The 21,234-nt window shown below is 49.0% G+C and overlaps 1 protein-coding gene and 1 pseudogene across 2 annotated transcripts in view; one reads left to right on the forward strand and one right to left on the reverse strand.

The window, feature by feature from the left end:
* The first annotated feature begins 699 nt into the window (after positions 1-699).
* LOC144366780 (sphingosine 1-phosphate receptor 3-like) lies at positions 700-12,036 on the forward strand (annotated as a pseudogene). Its single transcript, XR_013425924.1, has 2 exons — positions 700-888; positions 9,421-12,036. The product of XR_013425924.1 is annotated as a sphingosine 1-phosphate receptor 3-like (transcript).
* Positions 12,037-20,958: 8,922 nt separating this feature from the next.
* Positions 20,959-21,234, reverse strand: part of LOC144366447 (SHC-transforming protein 3-like) — a 76,598-nt gene continuing 76,322 nt past the window's right edge. Inside the window, 1 exon segment of the mRNA XM_078020727.1 lies at positions 20,959-21,087. Within this exon segment, the coding sequence (XP_077876853.1) occupies positions 20,959-21,087 (129 nt within the window).

Consider the following 21,234-nt stretch of genomic DNA (forward strand, 5'->3'; position numbering starts at 1 on the left):
AGCCAAACTCATGAATGCCCAGCATGATTTTCTCTGTGAATGAAGACATGGGTGCTGGTCAAAGTTCAGCCAGCACCCCAGCAGTGAGTTTTACATAGTGGGAAGTAACTCAATACACTTGTTAATGAACTGATGGACCGTTTTGGGTGTGTGTTACCAGATATGGCAAAGGTTCATGAAACACACTCCCTCCTCCGGAAACGGTGACCATCAGGACAGTAATAACCACGTTACTCATAATAGCAATAACGATATTTAGAATAGACTAATCATCATCATCAGCAGCAGTCCGAACCCTCGCTCTCAGCTCTGGCGGGACAGGGGCCAGTCCCAGCGCGCAGATCCACTGAGATCATTTGTCCCCGCTGGGCTCCGGGGCGCCCGTGGAACTTGTGGGGAGGACGTCAGGTGTGGGGACCGGTCTGGGCCAGGACCTGGGGGTCCGCGGCACCCCCAGAGGACTGAAGCGTGGGGCAGGAGGGCGTCCAGACGGGGTGGCGAGCCCCTGCTCCGGTACGCGGGGCCGGATTGCGGGGGTGGCGCCACTCTGAGGCCAGGCGGCAGGAGGGGCGGGCTGGGGACGCGCGCTGGGGCTGGGGACGCGCGCTGGGGGCGAGGGGAGGGCTCTGCGGGGCCCCGCCCCCGCGGGCCGCTGGAAAAGTTTGTGCTTGGACTCGCTGGAGCAGAGACGGAGCCAGCCGGATCCAGGGACAGGCGACAGCGACCCCGCCCTGAGCGAGTTGGCAGGAACGAGCTCAAGCCAAAAGCCGGGGCAGGAGCGACCTCCCGACTCCCTAAACCGTTATCTGAGCGGAGGCAGGGGCGCCTGGGTCGCCGCCGCACCCACCCGCCAGGATGCCGGGGGGCCAGTGCCCCTTCCAGACGGAGGTGAGCGGACGGTCCTGGTCCTGGGGACGCGTGGACGCGGACCCGGGTGGGGTGGCCTGGGGGATCTATGGGGCCCACTTTGGGGACAAAGTCCCAGCCGGTCCTGGGTGCCGCGGTGACCTGGACGCGGAGTTCACTCACCGCCAGAGCGCTCCACATCAGCATCCCGCCTCCCAGGCCATCCACCCAAGTGACCAAGCCAGGAAGGGGCAGAGAGGGCGATTCCTTTTGAACTACTCTGGGACCCGTTTTAAAAAAAACTGATCTGGTGTGTGTTTGGAGGGACAGGGGTGGCATCAACTGAATGAAACTGAAGTGGCTTGAAGTTCCTTTATGATTTTCCGTGGGCAATTAAAAATGTTCGGTGCCCTCCTCAAAGGAAGACCCTGAGGACCAAGAGGGTGGAGGAGGATTGGGTTTCTTCGCCTGGAAAAAAATCATTATTTTAGGTGACCGTTAGTTGGTGACAACATTCCAGTTTTCCTAACATATCTCTGACAAGTCAATGAAGGCTGTCAAGACGGGAGCTGGAAGTCCAAGTCCCCTCAACTCAATCACCAAGTTCTCAGCAGGAGATGGGCACTGTTCGTTTCATAATTGAGGTGCAGCCTAGGAAGAGACCAGTCTCACAAGGGTCTCTGTCTCAACCTATCTTTCTGGTTGCCTCTGTCTCTCTCTTTCTGGCTTTGGACACTCCCAATGGCATATTTCCTTGTGGTGTTTTTATATTTAGATGTAAGAGAGGGACTCCTTGTTGGATTTTTAAAGGGAACACACTTTGATTTGAACATTGCAGAAAAGAAAAGGCAGCAGCATGAATAGAGGATTCTTCCATCCTGTGTCTAGTATCCCTGGCCAGAACTCGGAGATTTCCAGAATCAGGTTGCTTTCTAAAATCTGAACAGTAAAATTATCCGATGTTTTATATAATCACATGGGTGTGATTTATTTTTTTTCAATATTCTTTTTTTCTTTTCTTCATAGATGCAAATCTTGCAGGCAGGATTAAGGAAACTATAATTCCTAGAAAGTATAGGGGAGGCTGTTGTTCTGCTCCTCAATGACCCAGGGCTGGTTTTTATCTGAGTGGCAGGTGGCGGGTTGGGGGGATGTATGTATGCACATGCTCTGCTTGAGTGGCAGAAGTGTCCAGATTTTAACTGATACAGAGCTCAATGTTCAGATGAATTATTGTGTTGCAATAGAAGAACTACACATTGAGTGTTTTAAATCCACAAACCAACAAATGTTCACATGGGCCCTACCAAAGTCATTCCTGTTTTCTGACACCAGAGATCTATCTACCCTTCAAAGCCAGCCCATGTTCAGGACAGTCCTAATTTTCTACCATATTTGGATGCTAGAAACTCTCATTTCCTGTAGGAGAAGCTTTACGTATACTCTTAGTGACCTGATTCCTCAAAATTCAGAGACTGATTTCCCTCTTTCTGGAAATCATGTCGCTGAATTATTTCCGTGTTGGTATCTCTTCCATCTTCCTCAATATCTACAGTATATTTATATTCTCAATAATGAGAATTTGGGCACATCCCAATCTGGAAAAATTGGGGGTTTCCCTATTATACAACACTTTTTTTTATCCTGCCAAAGCCTGGAGATAACCTCTCAGCCAACTGTTCACAGAGCTAGCTGGAACTGTGGTGCTGTAGGTTACCATGCCCCTCTAGTCTTCACATCTGGCTTTGTAAGTCCTCTTTATCACTTTTGGAACCATTTATATTATTCCTGTGTGGTGCATTTTCTGTTCAATTAAATACCTTAAAAGATTTTCCAGAAGACTTTGGGAGATAATGTTTTGAGGAAAAATAGTTTCAGTTAATAATTCATTTAAACGGTTGCTTTTATCACAGCTCCTGGGCATAAAGTCTCCTGTTTTCTGGTTTGTTTGTTTGTTTGTTTGTTTGTTTGTTTGTTTTTGCATTCTATTTTTGAGGAATGGAAGCTGCTTCAACGCAATAAGGCAATAGGCCTGTTAGGTGAAAACATTTGGGGTCTAGAGTGTGACGTCCAGTGGTTGGGTTTTGTCCTGTCAGCAAGCATGCTGCTGGTATGGTCAAGCACAGTGTCCTAGAGTCAGGTCCTCAGCCAGCTTTTTGGTCTTGAACATACTTCTCCATTTTCCTGGCTTCAGAATTTTCTAAATATTTCAGCAAAGTCCCCAGAGTGTCATTCCAATATTTTGCCAGCACAGTAGCTAGGCAGTTCGGCTGTAAAGCATACTGGGAAAATTCTTATCACCTCCTAGTAAAAGGACATGTGGCAAGGTGACAGCCTCCCAAAGAGCCTATCCCTGATGGTGTGCATGGGAACCAGATGACAAGGACATCCAGCCCAGCCAGACTCTATGACCTAGGGCAAATGGCTCCTCCTCCAACTTTCGTTTCCTATTGTGCACCCTCAAGACAGCAAATGGTACTGTGTGTCTAGCCTTGGCACAGAATGGGCCACAGGTGGACTTCTTGGGCGGGACACCTCTTGTGTGAATTTGCCTTTGGCTTCCTCACTGAGCCTGTTTCCACACATCTACATTCATTTTTGTGGATATCTTAGTAGTGATCCAATCCCGTGCTCTTGAGAACAAGAGCAGAAACCGTTTGAAAAGATTGGTTAGAAAGCAAAAGGGAGCAGATTCAGATGCCTCCCCTGGACCAATCCGGAAGCCTAGGAGGTTGTTCACAGGGTGCCTGTGTGGGGCCAGTACCCAAGGTTCCTTGGACACAGTCCCCCTGTCCGGGGTTTGGTGGACTCTGCCCAAGTTTGTAATAGCACCCCAGCCTGGTTTGCTAAAGATTGGTCTAAAGAGAAACCACCAGAAAGCAAGAATCTCCACCAGGAAAGTGAATTCAACTCCATGCTTTGAAGAAGAAAAGTGGGAAAAGGTGCCAGACCTTTACCTGGCGTGACTGTGGTGGTTGGTATCCCCCAGGGAGCTTCATTAGAGGGCCTAGATCAAAGCGGCAGGCACGTGAGACCGTGTGTAAAGCTTGCATTTTTCCATGAACTATCTGGAGGCCGCGTGAGGTCACCCAAGAAAACCAGAGCAAGGGAAAAGACTCATTAGCAGAGGAATTTCGCTGGAGCTGTGAAAAGGCCAGCTCATTATTTCCTTTCTGAATTCTTTAAAATGAAAAGAAAAAAAGAAATTCTTGCTTTTCAAGAAATGTTGCTCGTTGGCAAATCTTGGGTGCTTCCATTCAGTTTGGGGGACAAAGTGGTGGACTTTCCCAGGAGAATATTCCTTTTAAAAACATAGCATCTTGCATGTGACCAGGGAAATGTCTTCCTATCTTCTGTGCTTTCCTTTTATGTGTGTGGGGTGGGGGTGGGGTGGAGGCATGCTAGACTTTGGAGAAATATTAGCCTTCTTCTTTTTTTCCTTTCCCTTCTTTTTATAGTTTATTTTTCAAACTGACATGTGGAGAAAGTGAATGGCTAGAGTAGAAAGCACATCTGGAATCCATCTGGCCCCCTCTCCCAGGCTCACCTCCCCCCAGGAGATGCTCCTTTGGGAGTGGGGGAAGGTAGCCATGCTTAACGTTGGTGGGGTCTAACTTGGGGTCATCCGCCATGGAATCAGCTTCTATAAGGTGTCTTATTTCTTCTGGACAAAAGAGTGAACATGTTGGTGTTTAAAATGCCTTGGGGTAAGCTGGTGATCCTAGGTCCATGAGGCCAAGAGAAAGCTGTTAGGAAACAGTCCTAGGAGAAGTTGAGGGGTGAGCAGAGGCTCTCCTGACACATGCAGTGACTGGAAATATGGTCGGGGTAGGCGGGGAGGAGAGCAGACACAGACAATGAAATACCTGAGTCCCTGGCAGAGCCAGGGAGCGAGCAGGAGTGAGGGGATGCCAGGGTGGTCAGGGAGGGCTGGTTGGGGCAGGACCCAGAACGGAGTGTTCTGTGCTGGTGAACTTCAGGCAGGACGCTGCCGAGGAGAGTGGTTGGCTGGAGACCCTGCGGCTCCTCCGTACTTCTGCCATGTGCCACCGCTTTCCTATTCTGCACAGAACTCATCTGCCCCATACTTTCATTTCTCAGCACTAGGATGTCTTTTTAAGTGTTTGGGTGGAAATTAAACAGCAAGCAACATGTCACTGCCAGCTCTGGACAATCAGCCTCTAAATTAAAACAGAACGTGAGACTTCATTCTGTGTCAGTTTCGCCCTGGAGATGAAGGCCAAACTGGCTTCCCATCCTGGTTCCATCTTGCAGGATGGAGGTGGGTGGGGACAAGCTGCTGTCGGTGCTAACATCCAGGAAGCCCAGCACCCCTGAGTCGTGGCAGAAGTTCATCTCAGACACCAGCGTGCCCCTCAGAAAGCCAGGGTAGCCCACAGAAGCACAGGCGTGTGTCCACCCGGAGAACACCCTCTCTCATGCCTGATGACAAATAGCATGTGGGCCATAGAGAAATCACAAACGAGATGAGTAGAGGGTGACATGTCCACGTGATGGATGAGAGCAGTCAGGACTGGCCGCGTCCCCCGGCATGATTCCCATGAGCATCCTGTGAGAGAAATGTGTCCCACACCTTCATGTCTTGTGGGGATCATTTATGTGAGGGGCAGAAACAGGTGACCTCACCACAGGATGACAAGCCCAAGAGTGTGGTCACCCTGGAGGCTAGTGACAAGGAGAGGCACTAGGTAGCCTGAGGGGCTGGGTCTCCCCTGGGTCTGTTCTGGGTGCTGATCTCATGGTATTTAGATTGTATCTGTGTGTGGAGGGAGACAGATTGACTACCCAGCGCTCCAATAGTGGGAGTACTGAGCTGAGCTTGCTGGGGACAGAGCTGTCGTCTGACAAACTTGAGGTTTGTGACTAGCACCCTTTAAGAGTAATGGGAAGAACTTGCTCATGATATGCTTCTGATCATTCGCAACAATGTTTAGGCAGAGCCAAAATCAATATGGCTTTTTGGCTTTTAGCCCAGCACTTAACTCTCAGGATGGGGCTAGATTTGTAAATGCTGATAATCCAGAGAAAACAAGCTTTTTAGATTCCATAGAGAGACTGATATCTTCCAGTTATGCAAATGCAGAGAATCATATTTCACAAAAGACATCCTGCAAAAATATACTCTGTGAGTGATGAATGTTTAATTAAGGGAAATGATAAATCTAGCATTGATGGGAAAGCGTGTTCACCCTCAGGAGTCATGGTCTAAGAAGACCTTGGGTCTCTGTCACATCTTCTGCTAGTTTTACTGTGGTCATTTTATGGCTGGTTGCTCTTCTTTATTGTTTTCTTGTTTTTCTGTTGTTCTGTGCAGTCTTACCCAGGGGAAGGGAGAGGGAAAAATGTGAGCTTGCATAGTGTTGTGTATTGTTCTATCTCCAGATTTGGCCATTTTGAAGGAACTCGTTTCCCTCTCCCCCCCACACACACTTCAAGGCAAAATCCAAAGTGTGCAACACTTTCAAGGGAGCATTGAGGTGTATAAAATGAGGTGTGGGGTTATTGTGGAGAAAACTGCAACACAGGAGACAAGAGGAGTCAGCTCCAAAACAGTCTGAATTACCAAGACCTACCTGCATTACCTGCCTTGAGAACCAGGGTTTGTCTCAGGGTGTCATTTTCTGAGGCAGAAAACCCTGGTGGTGGTGCGGATTGCCCAGGGACATTTTGAGGTAAACCTGGACGTGGAGGTGTCTTGGACAGCACAACTGGTAGCCTGGAGGGGAGGTGGGTGGGACATGGCAAGGTCCCCAGGATCCATTCAGCAGCAGCGTGGGGATGGCTTGGGCCCAGCATCCACAGGACACAGTGCCAGGGCCCGTTCCCCTCACCATGCAGAGTGGGGAGTGTATCCTCCAGTCCCTCTCTCAGGTGAAGAAACAACTAGACAAGCAGACATAAAGGGCACAAGCCTCTGCTGAGCACCTGATCATGTACAAGATGCTGGGAAAGACCGGATATAAGGTGGTCCAGGCAAAGCGGCCGTGTGTTCATGGGTTTGAACTGCTCAGAAAGATTCAGCTGCTTTTTATCATCTCTGCTCTTCCAAAGATTGATGGCAATTTTAAAAAAGTGTTATGCAGCCTAGGGTCAAGTTCACCAGGGTCAGAAAATGCTACAGAGCCGGTAGAATGTGACTTGGGGCTTGAAGGACAGACAAGATTTGCATAAACATCAGTGTTTGGGGCTCTGGGAAAACTGCCCACAGAGGGGCTCTGTCTGCCTCCAGGAGAACCCCCAAGGTCCTGGCTGGCTGGAGAGCAGGGCTGGATGAGACAGCCCTGGGGGTGGGTTAATGAGTGACATGGAGAGACCTGGGTAGGCCACCCCTCCTGTCCTTCATCGTCAGTCCAACTCCAGAGCTGGGCGCTTTCCTTTCTGAAGTCAGCAGAGGGCTTTGGCCAACAGGTAAAGGCTTCTGCCAGCTTGTGGCATTGAAGCTGACCTTAACCCAAGCCCTCTGCGATCCCAGACAGAGCTCATGGGGGAGGGGCCCAGCAGTTCCAGGCAGATCACCCACGTCAGCTCAGACAGCCTGGGGTTTCCAGAACCACCAACCCCTTGAGGCTTCAACACGCTGGAGGAAACCTCTGTGAAGAGGTCACGAACCCTCTGTGCCCATCTGGGAAAATCTGACTTCCGCAGTCATGTAGGGAGGGAGGCGAGGGCTTGGACAGATTGTGTGCCTGGAGGGTCACTAGGGTGTGGAAACATTTTAGAGCTACCTTGGCTTCTCAGCCCCACAAGGGAGCCTCAGTGCAAGCTCCTGACCCTTCAAGGGCCTGAGGCCCTCACAGGGCCTGGATTCACACACAGGAAGGAACTTATGGTGAGTGAGACCTTCACAGTACACTGTACCCAAAAATGCAATGCCCCATATTGTTGCCGAGAGATCCAACCTTCTCTGAACCAGATGTAAGTCTGCAGCTTCAACACCAGGAGAGTAAAGCATCTTCACTGGATACGCATAACGGGCTATTTTCAATCAACCTCATTTGGTCTTCATTAGACATTTAAATATTCAAATAATTCGAATTAAAAATCAGTGAGTCTAAAAAGATGTCACGTGATCTCACACGTACGCAAAAGCTAAAATGCTGATTTCATAGAAGCTGAGAGTAGAACAGTGATTACTACAGGCAGGGAAAGGGAGCGGGCCACAGGAGGTTGGATCATGTGCACAAAGTTATAGTTGGATACAGAAATAAGTTCCAGTGTTCTACAGCACAGTAAGTGTCTACAGCTTATAGCTATTCAATACATATTTTATAAAGAACTAAAAAAGAGGAATTCAAAACTCCCCAACACAGAAAAATGAGAAATTTTTAAGGAGAAGGAAACGCCAACTACCCTGATTAGATCATGACATGTTGTCAACGTGGGGGATCAAATCATCACACTGTACCCCATACAGATGTGCAGTTATTATGAGTCAATTACAACTTAAAAAATAATTCTACTGAAAGCCATTTCTGCTTTAATAGTTGGGTCTGCATCGTGGTCACTACACAGGATGCCCATCAAGATGACCACTGGTCAGGATTCAGTGGAGGAAGTATTAAAATTCAGAACCCTTCAAGGCCTGTGCCTGGATTTGTTGCCTGGGTGACCCCACAGTGCTCTCAGATACGAGGTTTCTTCTGGCTCACAAGCATTGATTTAGTTCTGCTTCATATTCAGGCCTCTTATTTATTTTTCCCCCTTGAGGTGCTGGGGATGGAACAGAGGGCCTGAAGCATGCTCCGTGTACCCCCTCGCTCTGAGCTACACCCCCAGCCCAGGCCTCTGCGTGTTGAATACCTCAAAGCCTGCAGGGCTCCTCTTGCTTGTCCTTCTTCCCTTAACCTCCCCGGCAGCCCAGGTTGGCAGGTTTGAGCTCCTTCCTCGCCAAGCTTTGAACTCGGGTGCACAGCGGCTGCCTGGTCCACACCCTGCCTTCAGCTGTTCTTCCTGTGGTGACTGCATGGTGGTCAGGCCTCAGGACCCTCTGCCAGGCACACCCAATCCCCTCCAGACCCCAGGGCAAGCTTTCCAGGGAAACAGCAGTGCTCCCACAATGTCACTCCAAATCTCATCTGAGAGGTCTTGAAAACGGGGCAGGCGTCATTCTGGATTCCATCCTGTGGTCCCTTTTGTGTGTGTGTGTGGATTTGGTTGGTTGTGTTTGTTGTTGTTGTTGTTGTGTTTTAGGGTTTTGTTGTTTTGTTTTGTTCTGGGAGAATCTTGAATCCCTCCAGGTAACTGGGGGAGATAGTTTCCCAGCTCCCACGTGGTAGAGAAAGACCGACAGGGTAGCATCTCCTGGTGCTTGGAAGTTTTCCAGTGGAACCTTTATTTGGGTCGGTCGGGCCACATGACTGCATTTCACACCTTGGTAACTGAAGACCCCGAAGCGCTTTCCCTCCACCACTTAGAAACTTGGCCTGTGTTTCCAAACCCTCTGCAGCCCTGACCAGGCGAGCTGTCCAAATGCCTCAGCATTTTCCTCGCAGAGGTTCCTTAGGTGGTGATCCAGCGCTTCATCCCGGGCTCTCTCCTTTCATCCTGTTGCAGGAGGCGGTGTGCGACCTTCTTCCTGGACTCCCGCCTGCACCCCTTCCTGAAGCCAGCCGCCGTCCTGCTGGGCTCTGAAATGAACGCTCCCCGAGCGCCCCCTGGTGGATTGTGGAGGTAACCGCCTGTCGATGCCCAGCGATGGCCACCGTGCTCCCTCCGGGTCCCCAGCCGACCTCTGGGAATGAGACTCTGCAGGTACATTACAACTACGTGGGGAAGCTGGAGGGCAGGCCGAAGGACCCCTCCCAGGGTGGCAGCACGCTCACCACCATCTTCTTCTTGGTCGTTTGCAGCTTCATCGTCTTGGAGAACCTGATAGTTTTGATTGCCATCTGGAAAAACAAAAAATTTCACAACCGCATGCACTTTTTCATTGGCAACCTGGCTCTGTGCAACCTGCTGGCCGGTATAGTCTACCAGGTCAACATTCTGATGTCCGGCAAGAAGACGTTCAGCCTGTCCCTGACGGTCTGGTTCATCAGGGAGGACAGTATGTTTGTGGCCCTCGGGGCGTCCACCTGCAGCTTGCTGGCCATTGCCATAGAGCGGCACTTGACCATGATCAAGATGAGGCCCTACGATGCCAACAAGAAGCACCGGGTCTTCCTTCTGATCGGGATGTGCTGGCTCATTGCCTTCTCGCTGGTTGCCTTGCCCATCCTGGGCTGGAACTGCCTGCAGAACCTCCCGGACTGCTCCACCATCCTTCCCCTCTACTCCAAGAAGTACATCGCCTTCTGCATCAGCATCTTCATCGCCATCCTGGTGACCATCGTCATCCTGTACGCACGCATCTACTTCCTGGTCAAGCCCAGCAGCCGCAAGGTGGCCAATCACAACAACTCGGAGCTGTCATGGCCCTGCTGCAGACGGTGGTGATCGTGGTGAGTGTGTTCATGCCTGCTGGTTGCCCCTCTTCATCCTCTTCCTTGTAGATGTGGCCTGCAGGGCCAAGGAGTGCTCCATCCTGTTCAAGGACCAGTGGTTCATCATGCTGGCGGTCCTCAACTCCGCCATGAACCCCGTCATCTACACGCTGGCCAGCAAGGAGATGCGGCGCGCCTTTTTCTGTCTGGTCTGCAACTGCCTGGTCAGGGGCAAGGGGGCCCGCGCCTCGCCCATGCAGCCGGCTCTGGACCCAAGCAGAAGCAAATCCAGCACCAGCAACAACAGCAGCCACTCCCCAAAGATCAAGGATGGCCTGCCCCACCCAGCCGCCACATCCTGCATCATTGACGGAAACAGAACACTCCAGAATGGGATCCTCTGCAAGTGACATCTCCACGCGCCCAGCTCTGCAGCCAAGCTCTTATTTATTGCATGTGTCGCTTCCACGGGGACCCTTAAAGAGCTGTGACTCAGGAGATCTACTTGATGTTGCCTGATAACCTGCCCTGGGGGCCGTCTCCTGAGGAGGGGATGCAAGGAATCACCAAACCATTTCCATAGACAGCGTGCTTTGTCTGTTTTGGGCACCAAACTATGAAGCTGCTAACGTCATCCACGGCCTTCTACTGAACTCTGGATGCCTCGATCCGTTGTTCACAAAGAGGGCAGGTCGGGGGGCTACGTGATGCACAGGGTGTTTCTCAGCGTGCCTCTGGATGACGTTTTCGTGACTCCACACTACACTGAATGGGTGCTTGTGTATCTGTCCCTTTCTGTGTTGCATGGAATTCACGTTCCAGGCGTTGGCCGCGTGGTGCTGACCTAAAGTCTCAGTACCCCGCCCAGTTAGGAAACCAGTCCTGCAAATGTGTTCCGACTGCAGCACCAGGTACAAGGACCTGGGTGTGAATTAGGTGGGCCTCTTTACATTGCTGTGAAGTCTCACGGTAAGAAAAACGTTAAGGCCTAAATTCCCCAAATAATGCTCGTCCAAGGCCAGCCCCAGATGTGTGGGTCTAACTAGCCCTGTGTCCCTCTGTCATGTGTTCCCGGAGAACTTTAAACACATCCAAAAGTGAGAGAGCACTTAATTTGGGGGGAGGTGGACTTGTGCAAATCACAGCCAGGATCTCCCAAGAGCCCGTGCTCCCCAGCTAACCAAAGAAATAGCTCACGAGGGAGGGGCCGGGTTTGCCCTCCATCCTGGTTGGCCTCACCAAGTCACCGGGGGTTGAGGTCTGCTTCCTGTAATGGGGGAGTTTCCATTGGAAGGAGAGGGTTAGAAAACAGAACTCTGGTTCTAGGTCAAGTTTGGATTCTGCACTGAAAAAGTACAGAGTCAGTCATCTCCCAGGGCTGTCACCTACGAGTAGCTGGGACCGTCAGCAAAATCACAGCTTCCCGAAAGCAGACACAGATCCCGAATGTTAGAGCAGCTTAGTTGTCAGGTTGGAAAATGTAATCTGACAACTCATTCAGGCTTCAGAGAGATGCATTATAATACCCACATGATACTGTAATTTTATTTTTCAACACCAGTTGAACCTATATCACTGTGTTTACCTTTTAAAAGAATTACTAAGAAGCATCCTTGTTCGTGTTCTTCCCCAAGGATCGTACATACAGTATACACAGAAGGAAAATGAGTCTGTGTGTAGGGCTGGCATAGATACACACTCTCTGTGCTCTTTGTAAAAACAAAAATCAAAAGCCACCTTCAGAAGGCCTCTCGCTTGGAGTAACTTCACGTCAGCGCCCCTTACTGTTTTTTTTTTTCTTTTTTAGGGTTAGTGAGAATTTTGCCTTATTGATACCTAAAAGAGCAATCTCAACTCATGAATGACTCTGTTAGAGAAATTCCTTCCTGGCAAGTTGCTCTTATCAAGGAAGCTTTCCGTGGGTCCTGGGTAACCTGTACATACTGACCAAAGACCTTCCTGGTTTTTATGTTCCTGTTGAGATATTGGTAAGGAAATGCTCCACGAGGCCTCTACTGTTGCCGACTCTACATCACTGAAAAATAGCTTATTTGGTTATCAAATAGCATGAGAAAAGCCAGGGCATTTCTACGAAAGCTTTATTGAAGGTTCTGGATTAAGAACAAGAACAATAGAGATGTATAAGGGAGACAAAATGCATTTTCACATAGGAAATAAAATTTGTGGAGTTGCTTTGGGGGCCTTGGGTCTCTCTCTCAGTGTGCTGTGTCTTACGGTCACACTTTGGTCCATAATCGTGACTTCTCTAGTATCTGCGCGGTTAAGCTTTCATTCATCGACCCTCTTCGGGGGCCACATCCGTCACTCCCTCCAAGAGGCACTATACAGGCTTCTTGGAGATGATGCAAAAACTTTTAAGCCATCTGAATTTAAAAATACACTAAGAAAGTAATTATGCTCATTTGATATATGCAAAAAACCAACCACCTTCAATATCCATATGCACATTCCTAACAAGCTAACCAACTTCCTCACTAGAAGTTGAGTGTGTCAAAGTCGTAGCCCTGAAGTTTGGAAATAGGGTGATCTTATATGCCACAGAGAACCTGTGTTAGATCTCCTTGCAGTTAGTAACCTTTACTATTTCCAATGTATGTTTGTTAAAATAAATAAATAAATAAATAAATAAAACCAAAAGGCCGCGGGTAAACCAGTTTTGGGGAGCCCGAGTGGCGGGATTGTTTTCTTGTTTTCACTGGGGCCACCCCTCGGGGTGTGCAGGGATTGGGCTGCTGCTCATTGGTACCTGTGCTTCTCAACAACTTGGGGACAAACAACACTTAGAACCCCAGATCACCGCTTTCCCCTAGACTTGCCCATTCTCATTATTCATTGAAGTTTTGGTGGACCGGATGCTGTGTGCACCAATTCCGGCAGATTCTTCTGTGTTCAGGAAGCGTCACAGGGGGCTCTTTGGATGGGAAGGAGATTGTAAGACCTATTGCAATAAAGACCAGCCCAGAGAGATGGGAAGTTTCTTTCTGCTCGGTTGGCTGTTATTTAAGCAAAGGCAGTGGGTAGTTCAGAATCTCCACTACAAATGGTAAGGCTCAGCCTCTCCCTTCTGTCCCATGGAAAGAGAAGCTGGTATTGAACCTAAGTGTTCTGGTGGTGAGGCTTGTTACAACTTACAGTGTCGTGCCCCTACACAACTAAGGACTGGAGCCCTCCTGCCATCTGTCCACTTTCAGTTCTGTCCTAGGCAAACTAGGCACTAAATTGCAAAATTAACATAAACCTCCGAGAATGGCTTCTGCCTAGCCATCGTTTTTCCTTCCCAGGGGGAATAACTGAGAGTGCTACTTTCTAGGGGAAAAAAGAAAAAAGTTCCAAGTTGCCCTCCTCTCTTTTATGAGGCAGTACAAAATCCATCATCCAAATGAAAGAGACTTTTCGCAATAGCCTTTATTGCCAGCGGACTTACATAGATAGTCATTGAAACAATGAACTATTTTAAGAAATGGTTGTTTCTCTCAACCCTTCAGCCATAGTTACTCTGCACTGGTTACAAGCCTTTCACAGAAATGTAACAAGGTGCATTGTATAGAAAACGTCTAATTACATTGGCAGTTCCATGCTTTTAAATTGTATCTACAAGTGCAAAACCTCGATGCCCAAATGTTTTTAGTATCTAAGTCAAATATTCAAAGGGGTTGCTGTGTAATCAGAAATGCACATATCACTATCCCAATAAGAAAGGCACGTTTTCTGATAACCAATGATAACAATGTGTCACCTTGCACTCTGGGGTTGTAGTGATGATACCCAGGCTGCTGGGCCATATCCTACGCCTGGTGAGCCCAGAAGCACAGGCAAGCGACAGACGCGTGCGTGGTGATGGAGTCTAACTGGAAACCGCAACGTTTCCTGAAGAAGTTAATTGGATTCCTTGAGGGTGAGGAGGGAACCTAAGACAATTATCGTTGCCTGTTAATTGTCAGATCTCCAAAACAGCCAATTAACTTAGGCTTTATGGTTTTTTCAGAGAAGAAAGATTAGAAAACTTTTAGTTTTGTATTTCTGCTCCTCAGGGATGTTGGAGAAGCCAATTCCTTTCCAAACTCAGAGCCGGAAGGGCAAATTGGCCACACAACCAGACAGTAATATCTTTTTGCTTCACAAAAGTTAATGGAAACAAATTTTTCAAATAATCACTCACTTATCAATATGTATAATTTGCCAGTCAAATGCTTTTTAAAAAGTAATAAGTATCTTATAATTACACATTAAAATTTTCATGGCATCATCTCCTAACCCTGGGATTTAAACACCAAATGTTTTAATTCTGAATACAAAGAGACATTCACATACTGAATTTCACAATATTCTGAAACAAGTTACAGTCAAAAGTCAAATGAACAGAACATTCCACTTGCAACTCACACATAGTTGTTACCAAAAAAAATGTAACTCATTGTTCAGAGATGGATTTGCCCATTCATTTCTGCTTGGTTAATTGCTGCTTGATTTCAATGGTTAAGAGATTTTGGTTGCAGTAAAAAAATGTCTACTTGTGTGTGAATTCATAACCTTGAAAGCTCAGAGTGACTGGTCTTGCTCCCCAGTGTGTATTTTTCTATCTACAATAGTCCAAGGTGAGACAACCAAATAGATACTTGAACACAGGATTGTTTCATTTCCTGTGTTTTTTTTCTGTGAAAATCTTTCTCCAGGCCCTGGGGAAACACTTATGCATTTTACGTCCAGGATTCATTTATTCAGGGCATCTGAGATCACTGAGGAAGAAAGAAGGGAGACTAGGAGCCTCTCCCCTCCCCTCCCATCCTTCTGATGCCAGTGTCTCACCTGCACCAGGGGAGTCCTGAGCCTCTCTTATCTCCTGCCTCCCAACACTGTTGCAAGTGCCTTCTGACATTCCATGTCAATGCCCAATGGGCCAAGCCTTCCCAGCAGCCCCAGACTGACCAGGTCCTGTTGAAATTGGATGCACCAGTATTGCAAGGCTGGTCACACTCCAACACCCTCCTGTGTGTGTGTGTGTACATGTGTGCACGTGTGTGCATGTGGGTACCCATGCTGATTTCCCACTGGATTAGAAACTCAGGCAGAAACCCTGTATATTTCCTTCTCTATTCCACAAGCCCAGTGCAGGGCCTGCCACCTAGGAATTCATGCACCAATGAGGGTGAGAAGACTGCTTACAAAAGGGGTTGTGCCCATCAAATGCAGCTGCAGCCAGGGGGACAGCCTCCGGTGGCACTGCAGGGAGCCCTGTGAGTCTGCCCTTGCTTTGCCTTCCCTCTCCTCTTTCCTTTCTCCTACTTCTGCCATCTCCCTCCTCAGGCTTCCCTCACTGTCTTCTCTTCCCTCTTGTCCCTCTGTCATGGTCCACAGTGGCATCCTCCCACCCCACTGTCCTGTGTTTTGTTCCTGCTCCTTGTGTGCTAGGTTGCCACCAAAATTGTCTATTAGTTACAAATCCCAGGGAGAAATCTGATGGTGCTCAGCAGAGAACCCACCTGCCTGCGGGTACACATGCACACACACAGGCACACACAAAGGCATATCTGTTTAAATCAACACAAGTATCTATCTATACACGTGAATATACATGTGCAATTCACATTCACAGGTCCTGGTATAAAGTTGCAATTTTTCTGACTGCTATAAAAGATGCCAGTTTTAAAACTGTGCATTTGTTGCTTGCAAACTTTATAAATATGTGTAAACCCCATTATAAATAAATCGTGGCTAGCAGATGGCATTTTTATCTACCAGCAATGGTGGCGAGGAGTTTATAAGTGCTTATTAATCCTCTGCTTTTGAATTCACAGCATGGACCCTGGGAACTACGACACAAAGGAGGGTATGAAGACTTCATCATAAAACAGAGGATGGGGGGAAGCCACCAATAAATGGCAAAAACTCTCAAAGACAATCAGCTGCATCAATATCACCTTGTGTGTTGGAAATGCAAAGGCTCAGGCCTCAGTCCCGATCCACTGAGTCAGCGACGGACGCAGGCTGCAGAATGTGGTAATTTGTGGGTGAACCAGCAAGTTCAGGTGGTTCCAATGCCTGCCTTTCATGCCAAGTTTGTTTACTAAGAACATCTGTCTCTGCCCAAGGACTTCCTAGATGGCAAAGTGTGCTCAGGTGTACTCAGGGATGATGAGAAACTGGCCTGAAAAACAGCCTTCCACCAATGATGGGCTTGGTGAATAAAGGCCCACTTTCCACCTCTGTCCCCTCCACTGGGCTGCTTCTGAGGTATCTCCCAGGCCTCCCAGGGGTGATGTCCCAGTGTCCACAATCATGGGAACTTGACAGTGCCACCTTACTGTCTCCCTTCCCCACGACTGCTGAGATCATTTCCCAAATAAATTAGATACGCTTGAAGCCTCTTCAGGTTCTGCTTCCCAAAGAACCCCAACTAAGTCACAGGAAACAGGAGAACCACCCCTTCCATCTGAATGACTTTGTGCCTTCTGACGTGGCGCATAGAGGGAAGGCCGGAGGACAGAAGCACTTCTTGCCATTTTCACGGGGCTGAGCCTCATGTGCAAGCCCTAGAGGACCTTGGTATGTCCTGCGTTCTTTCCTAGATTCATCCACTGACTACCGCTATTTTCCAGAAGGACCCCTAGCTCCAGTTTCCTCATCTGCAAAACATGGGTCCCCTTCAACTGGACCATCCTGTAAAGCTCCCTCATTATCCTGGAAGAAGCCACCAGGCTTAGGTTTTCACTGTGTTCTGGGAATGGGATTCTCCTCCTTTGCCTTTCTTAGAAAACACTTCAGAAGTTCCACGAGAACCAGAGTGCTATTCTGAAACCCACCGCAGAGTCTTGTCTGGGTGCAGTGATCTATTTTGCAGTCTTTCCAGATCCTCCTACCCACTTCCAATCTGGCTGTCACCATCCACAGAAAGGGATTTACAGATGGCATGCAACCTTGGGCCACGGAGAGAGAACTGGTGTGCGCTTTTGTGAATGAAGAATCTCAGCAAGTATCTGCTGACACGTCACACATTCATCACTCCCGACACTCTCACACTGGGCCTCTGTGCAGCCACTAGGTGGTGTGGAGCTAGCCATGGCTCAGAGAACTCCAGCTACTGATCTGCCCCAGGCCGTGTCAGGCCGGGCAGGCTGGGGCTGAGGACAGACGGGGTGCCCACCTGCTGCTGGCACTACCCCTGAGATGTCTTCTCAGCCCAGCTGGAGTTCATGTGGCAGCCACTGCAGTGGAAATGAGAACTGGGACTGCCCTGAACCTCACGTAGATAATGGGGTCATCTGAGGAAGAAAAGCTTCATGGCAGCACTGGGCATCTTCAGAACCCTCGAGAGGTGGGGAGACCAGACATGTGTCAACAAGGACCCTAAGCTGACGGGCCGTTCTTGGGTCCACTCCTCAAAGGGCCTGTCCCTTCCTCCAAGCTGGGCCTTTACATCCACTCATGGCCTATCAGTTTTTGTCTTCATTAAAAATTATCTGTGACTCCCTCTGCCACCAGGCAAGCCTCAAAGACACCATCACACCTGGCCCGATGAGACCTTGGTCCGTTTACCCCCACATCCAAGATGGCCTTAAACAGGACAGTCACTCATGCAGGTTGAGCAGGAACCCGACTTGTGGTCCTGCAAATGTCAGAAGCCCCACCCACGGTGACTTAAGCTTGGGATTTCAGATTGAGTCATGAGACCCTGTCATCTGTCAGCCGGCTCACCCGATGCCACAGGGAGCCTCTTCAGGGACAGCCTGAATCCAAGCTGACTTGGACCACCATGACTACCCCACAGGAGCCTCAGAGCTTCAGTGGGACAGAGGTGTCATCTGGGTTATTCATCCAGGCGGGCAGAGGTTGGAGCGGGTGGGCATGGGTCTCCAGGGTCACTGTGCCAGAGCAGAGAAGGGCATTTGAAGACTGCTAGACCCCATCTGGCACTCCCAGAAGAAGCAGAGTTCTGGGTGGGGTGGCGGGAGGTGCTTGTGAGAAGGGGAGAGGGCTCTGGCATACTCCCACAGGCCCAGAGTGGCCCGGCACAGACTGTGGCTACTGTGCCCAGGGAGTCAAAGCTCCGTAATGCACCAAGAGTGCTGATCTGCCACCCTGCCCCACCTGGGTAGAAATGCAGTCTGAGATTCACCGGGGAAGCAGAGCCCAGGCTGGGGAGGGAGGAGGCTCCATGAGGTGTGCCTCCAAATCCTCAGTTCTAGGCACAGGCTGGCAAACGACAGGGCTCCGGAAACACCGGATGAGCAGCACAGCTCTGCTGGCAGCTGGCTGCATTACCTGGAGCCAGCATCACATTCCTTGGAAGGAATGTGGCAGAAGAGATGTGATTACCCGTGGGTATGCTACCAAGCTTTACAGAATGAAGGGAATGGAGATTAGAAGATCCCTGTCATTTGCCACATCTCAAATCTGCTTTGAGATGTCGTTGCTAAAAGGGAATGGGTTTTTTTTTTTACTTGACATTATTTCAGTGTGACCCATCTTGTCATCTGAAATCCAAATCACATATTTTAAATTAATAGCAAAATGTAAAAAGATTTGATCCCAATACTTTGGATTTTATAAACTAATTTCCATGCAGGAAAAAAAATATATGCTGTTTGTCATCCACTAAACCAACACTGACTTCAGCTAAGAGGGCTACTAGAATCATGGACTTCTTACTCCAGCAAGAGGAAAATAAAATAAAACGGTTCTTAGCTTTGGTTTTCTATGGGGCTAGTGCCGCTGAAAATGAAGATCTGGGCCTTTCACAAGTAGGAGATGAAAGCATGTTCAAAGAAGATGATTTCACAACATTTTTATGTACAGTAGATGCTCACACTGGAGAATCAGAACAGAATATGTGTGTGCTGGGGACAGCTTCCCAGGGGACAGGCATGAGCTGCCCCAAAGCCTATGTGGTCACAAGGCAGGAGCCTGAGCAGCTGCTACCAGCCACTTGGTCGGTGCCACTGCCACTGGATGACATAGAGCAGGGTGTCCAGGCTGTGCCTGAAATCAACAGTGTAGGAAGTGCCAGGTGGTCTGCATTAGTGCCAGGCTCTCCAGAGTTCCAGTCCACCACAGAACATTCTAGAAGACTGACTCAGCCATCAGCTTGGATTCCTTGGACCCTTGGGACTTACCCAACCCATCCTCATCTATTAACTCCACACGTCCCCAAAGCAGAAGTGGAGTTCACACACTCAGCATTAGAACTTCACAAACACGACTCCCCAGATACACTTAAGTGGCCTCTTAATTCCTCTCCAAGCACCTAGTTCTACAGGACCCAGCTCTCGGTTATGAACAGAGAGTCATTCAGTTCGACTGGCCAGGGATGACAGGTGCTAACAGGACCTCACTGAGACCAGGGCGACATTGGAGGAGGTGCCCACCAATGATGGAATCACCCAACTATGTTGGAAAAGACAACAGGGCAATCTCAGCTCCAATATTTTTTAAAAGTCATAAGCATTGCCGACTTCCCAACACAAAAGGATCTATCCGAAAATGACAGCATTTGATCTGGAAGGAAGAGAGTCAGGATGAAGAGCTGTGGCCTGGGGCACTCACCCTGTCCTCTGAGCCTCTGGGAAGCCTTGTGAGGTAGCAAGGTGGTCACCATCCCTCACTCCAGGGGTGGAACCTCCTCCTGAGCCCATCCAAACCCAGGAGGACCTGCCAGTGAGCGGGTCGAGGGCTGAACTCTGCACACTTGCATGCATCAGCCCTCCCCGCAACGCTAAGACACGTTTTTCCCTCTATTGAAGACAAAGGGTGGGTGTGGGGCTGTTTCATCTGCAGCTGTTACAAGCAGCCTGTGATCAACCCACTGGCTAAGAATTTGCCTCCACTGTCTTCCACACATCCTCATTTGATCATGAGCCACATCTGCCAGTCAAGATCTTGATGCATGATATTAATTTTGTGCCATATTTGGCCTTACATGAATCCTGGCACATAACTGGGGTCAAGAGAGACAAGTGCCCATGCTCAGCAGAACCCAGAGGAGCTGAAGCATCTCCTGCTATCTGGCCAAGCTGCAGCAGGTGGTCCTGTGGTGGAAACCCTGTGCACACAGAGCCCCGCGGTGCAAGGAGCAGGGAAGGCATCTCCCAGGAAGTGGAAGGAGGAGGCCGACTCAGCCAGCCCATCCAGTCTTAGAGCCAAGTTCATAATAGTACTTCAAATGCATGGTTAGACACTCTTTTGGCAGCTTGCTGCCTTATTCTATTACAATTCTGTGTTTATTATCAAACCTCCTGCTTCCCTTTGTATTGTGCTTATTAAGTAAAACTGCAGGTTACACCTTCCTAGTGAAATTTCCCAGTGGAATAGGTCGGTTGAGTTAAATTTTTGCCTGGACAACTACAGTCAAACTTTTATTTTTTCATTAAAAACATACAGCACAAAACATTAGTCTTACATCATCTTTCTTAGTCTTAAAAAATATAAATATAGAGGGATAATTTGTACAGGATGTATAGGTATGTACACCTTTAATATGCATATGAGAAATTGGGAACACGTTTATGAAACTTGAACTTGAAGGAAACCTGCCTTTGGGGGCTTTTGAAGAAGGCTCTGTGCCCTCAGGCAGCCACCCCAGTCCCTGGAGCGGCCGACTATCACCCCAGATCCTCCTGACCTGGTGCAGGCATTGGAAGAGGGCCGGGCCAGCTCACTGCTTCCTCTCCACTGGTTGCTGGAGGCAGAGTTCGCTCCCGGCAGAGACGATGGGTAGGCTGCTTTCAAGGTGGTGGCTGATGAGGTGGCTGATACTGTCAAAGACCCTGTCCTTCGTCCGGATCTGTGCGGGAAGCAAACAGAAAGTTGAGCATGTCTCATAGACAGAAGAAAAGAAAACACCATCTGAATCCAGAGCCACCATCTGAATCGGCCCAAGGGCAAAGGCCTTTCTGGACTCGGGAACCCCAGACTTCAGAGATGCCATCTA

The sequence above is a fragment of the Ictidomys tridecemlineatus genome, chromosome 9 (assembly GCF_052094955.1).
Source record: "Ictidomys tridecemlineatus isolate mIctTri1 chromosome 9, mIctTri1.hap1, whole genome shotgun sequence".
Taxonomy (NCBI): domain Eukaryota; kingdom Metazoa; phylum Chordata; class Mammalia; order Rodentia; family Sciuridae; genus Ictidomys; species Ictidomys tridecemlineatus.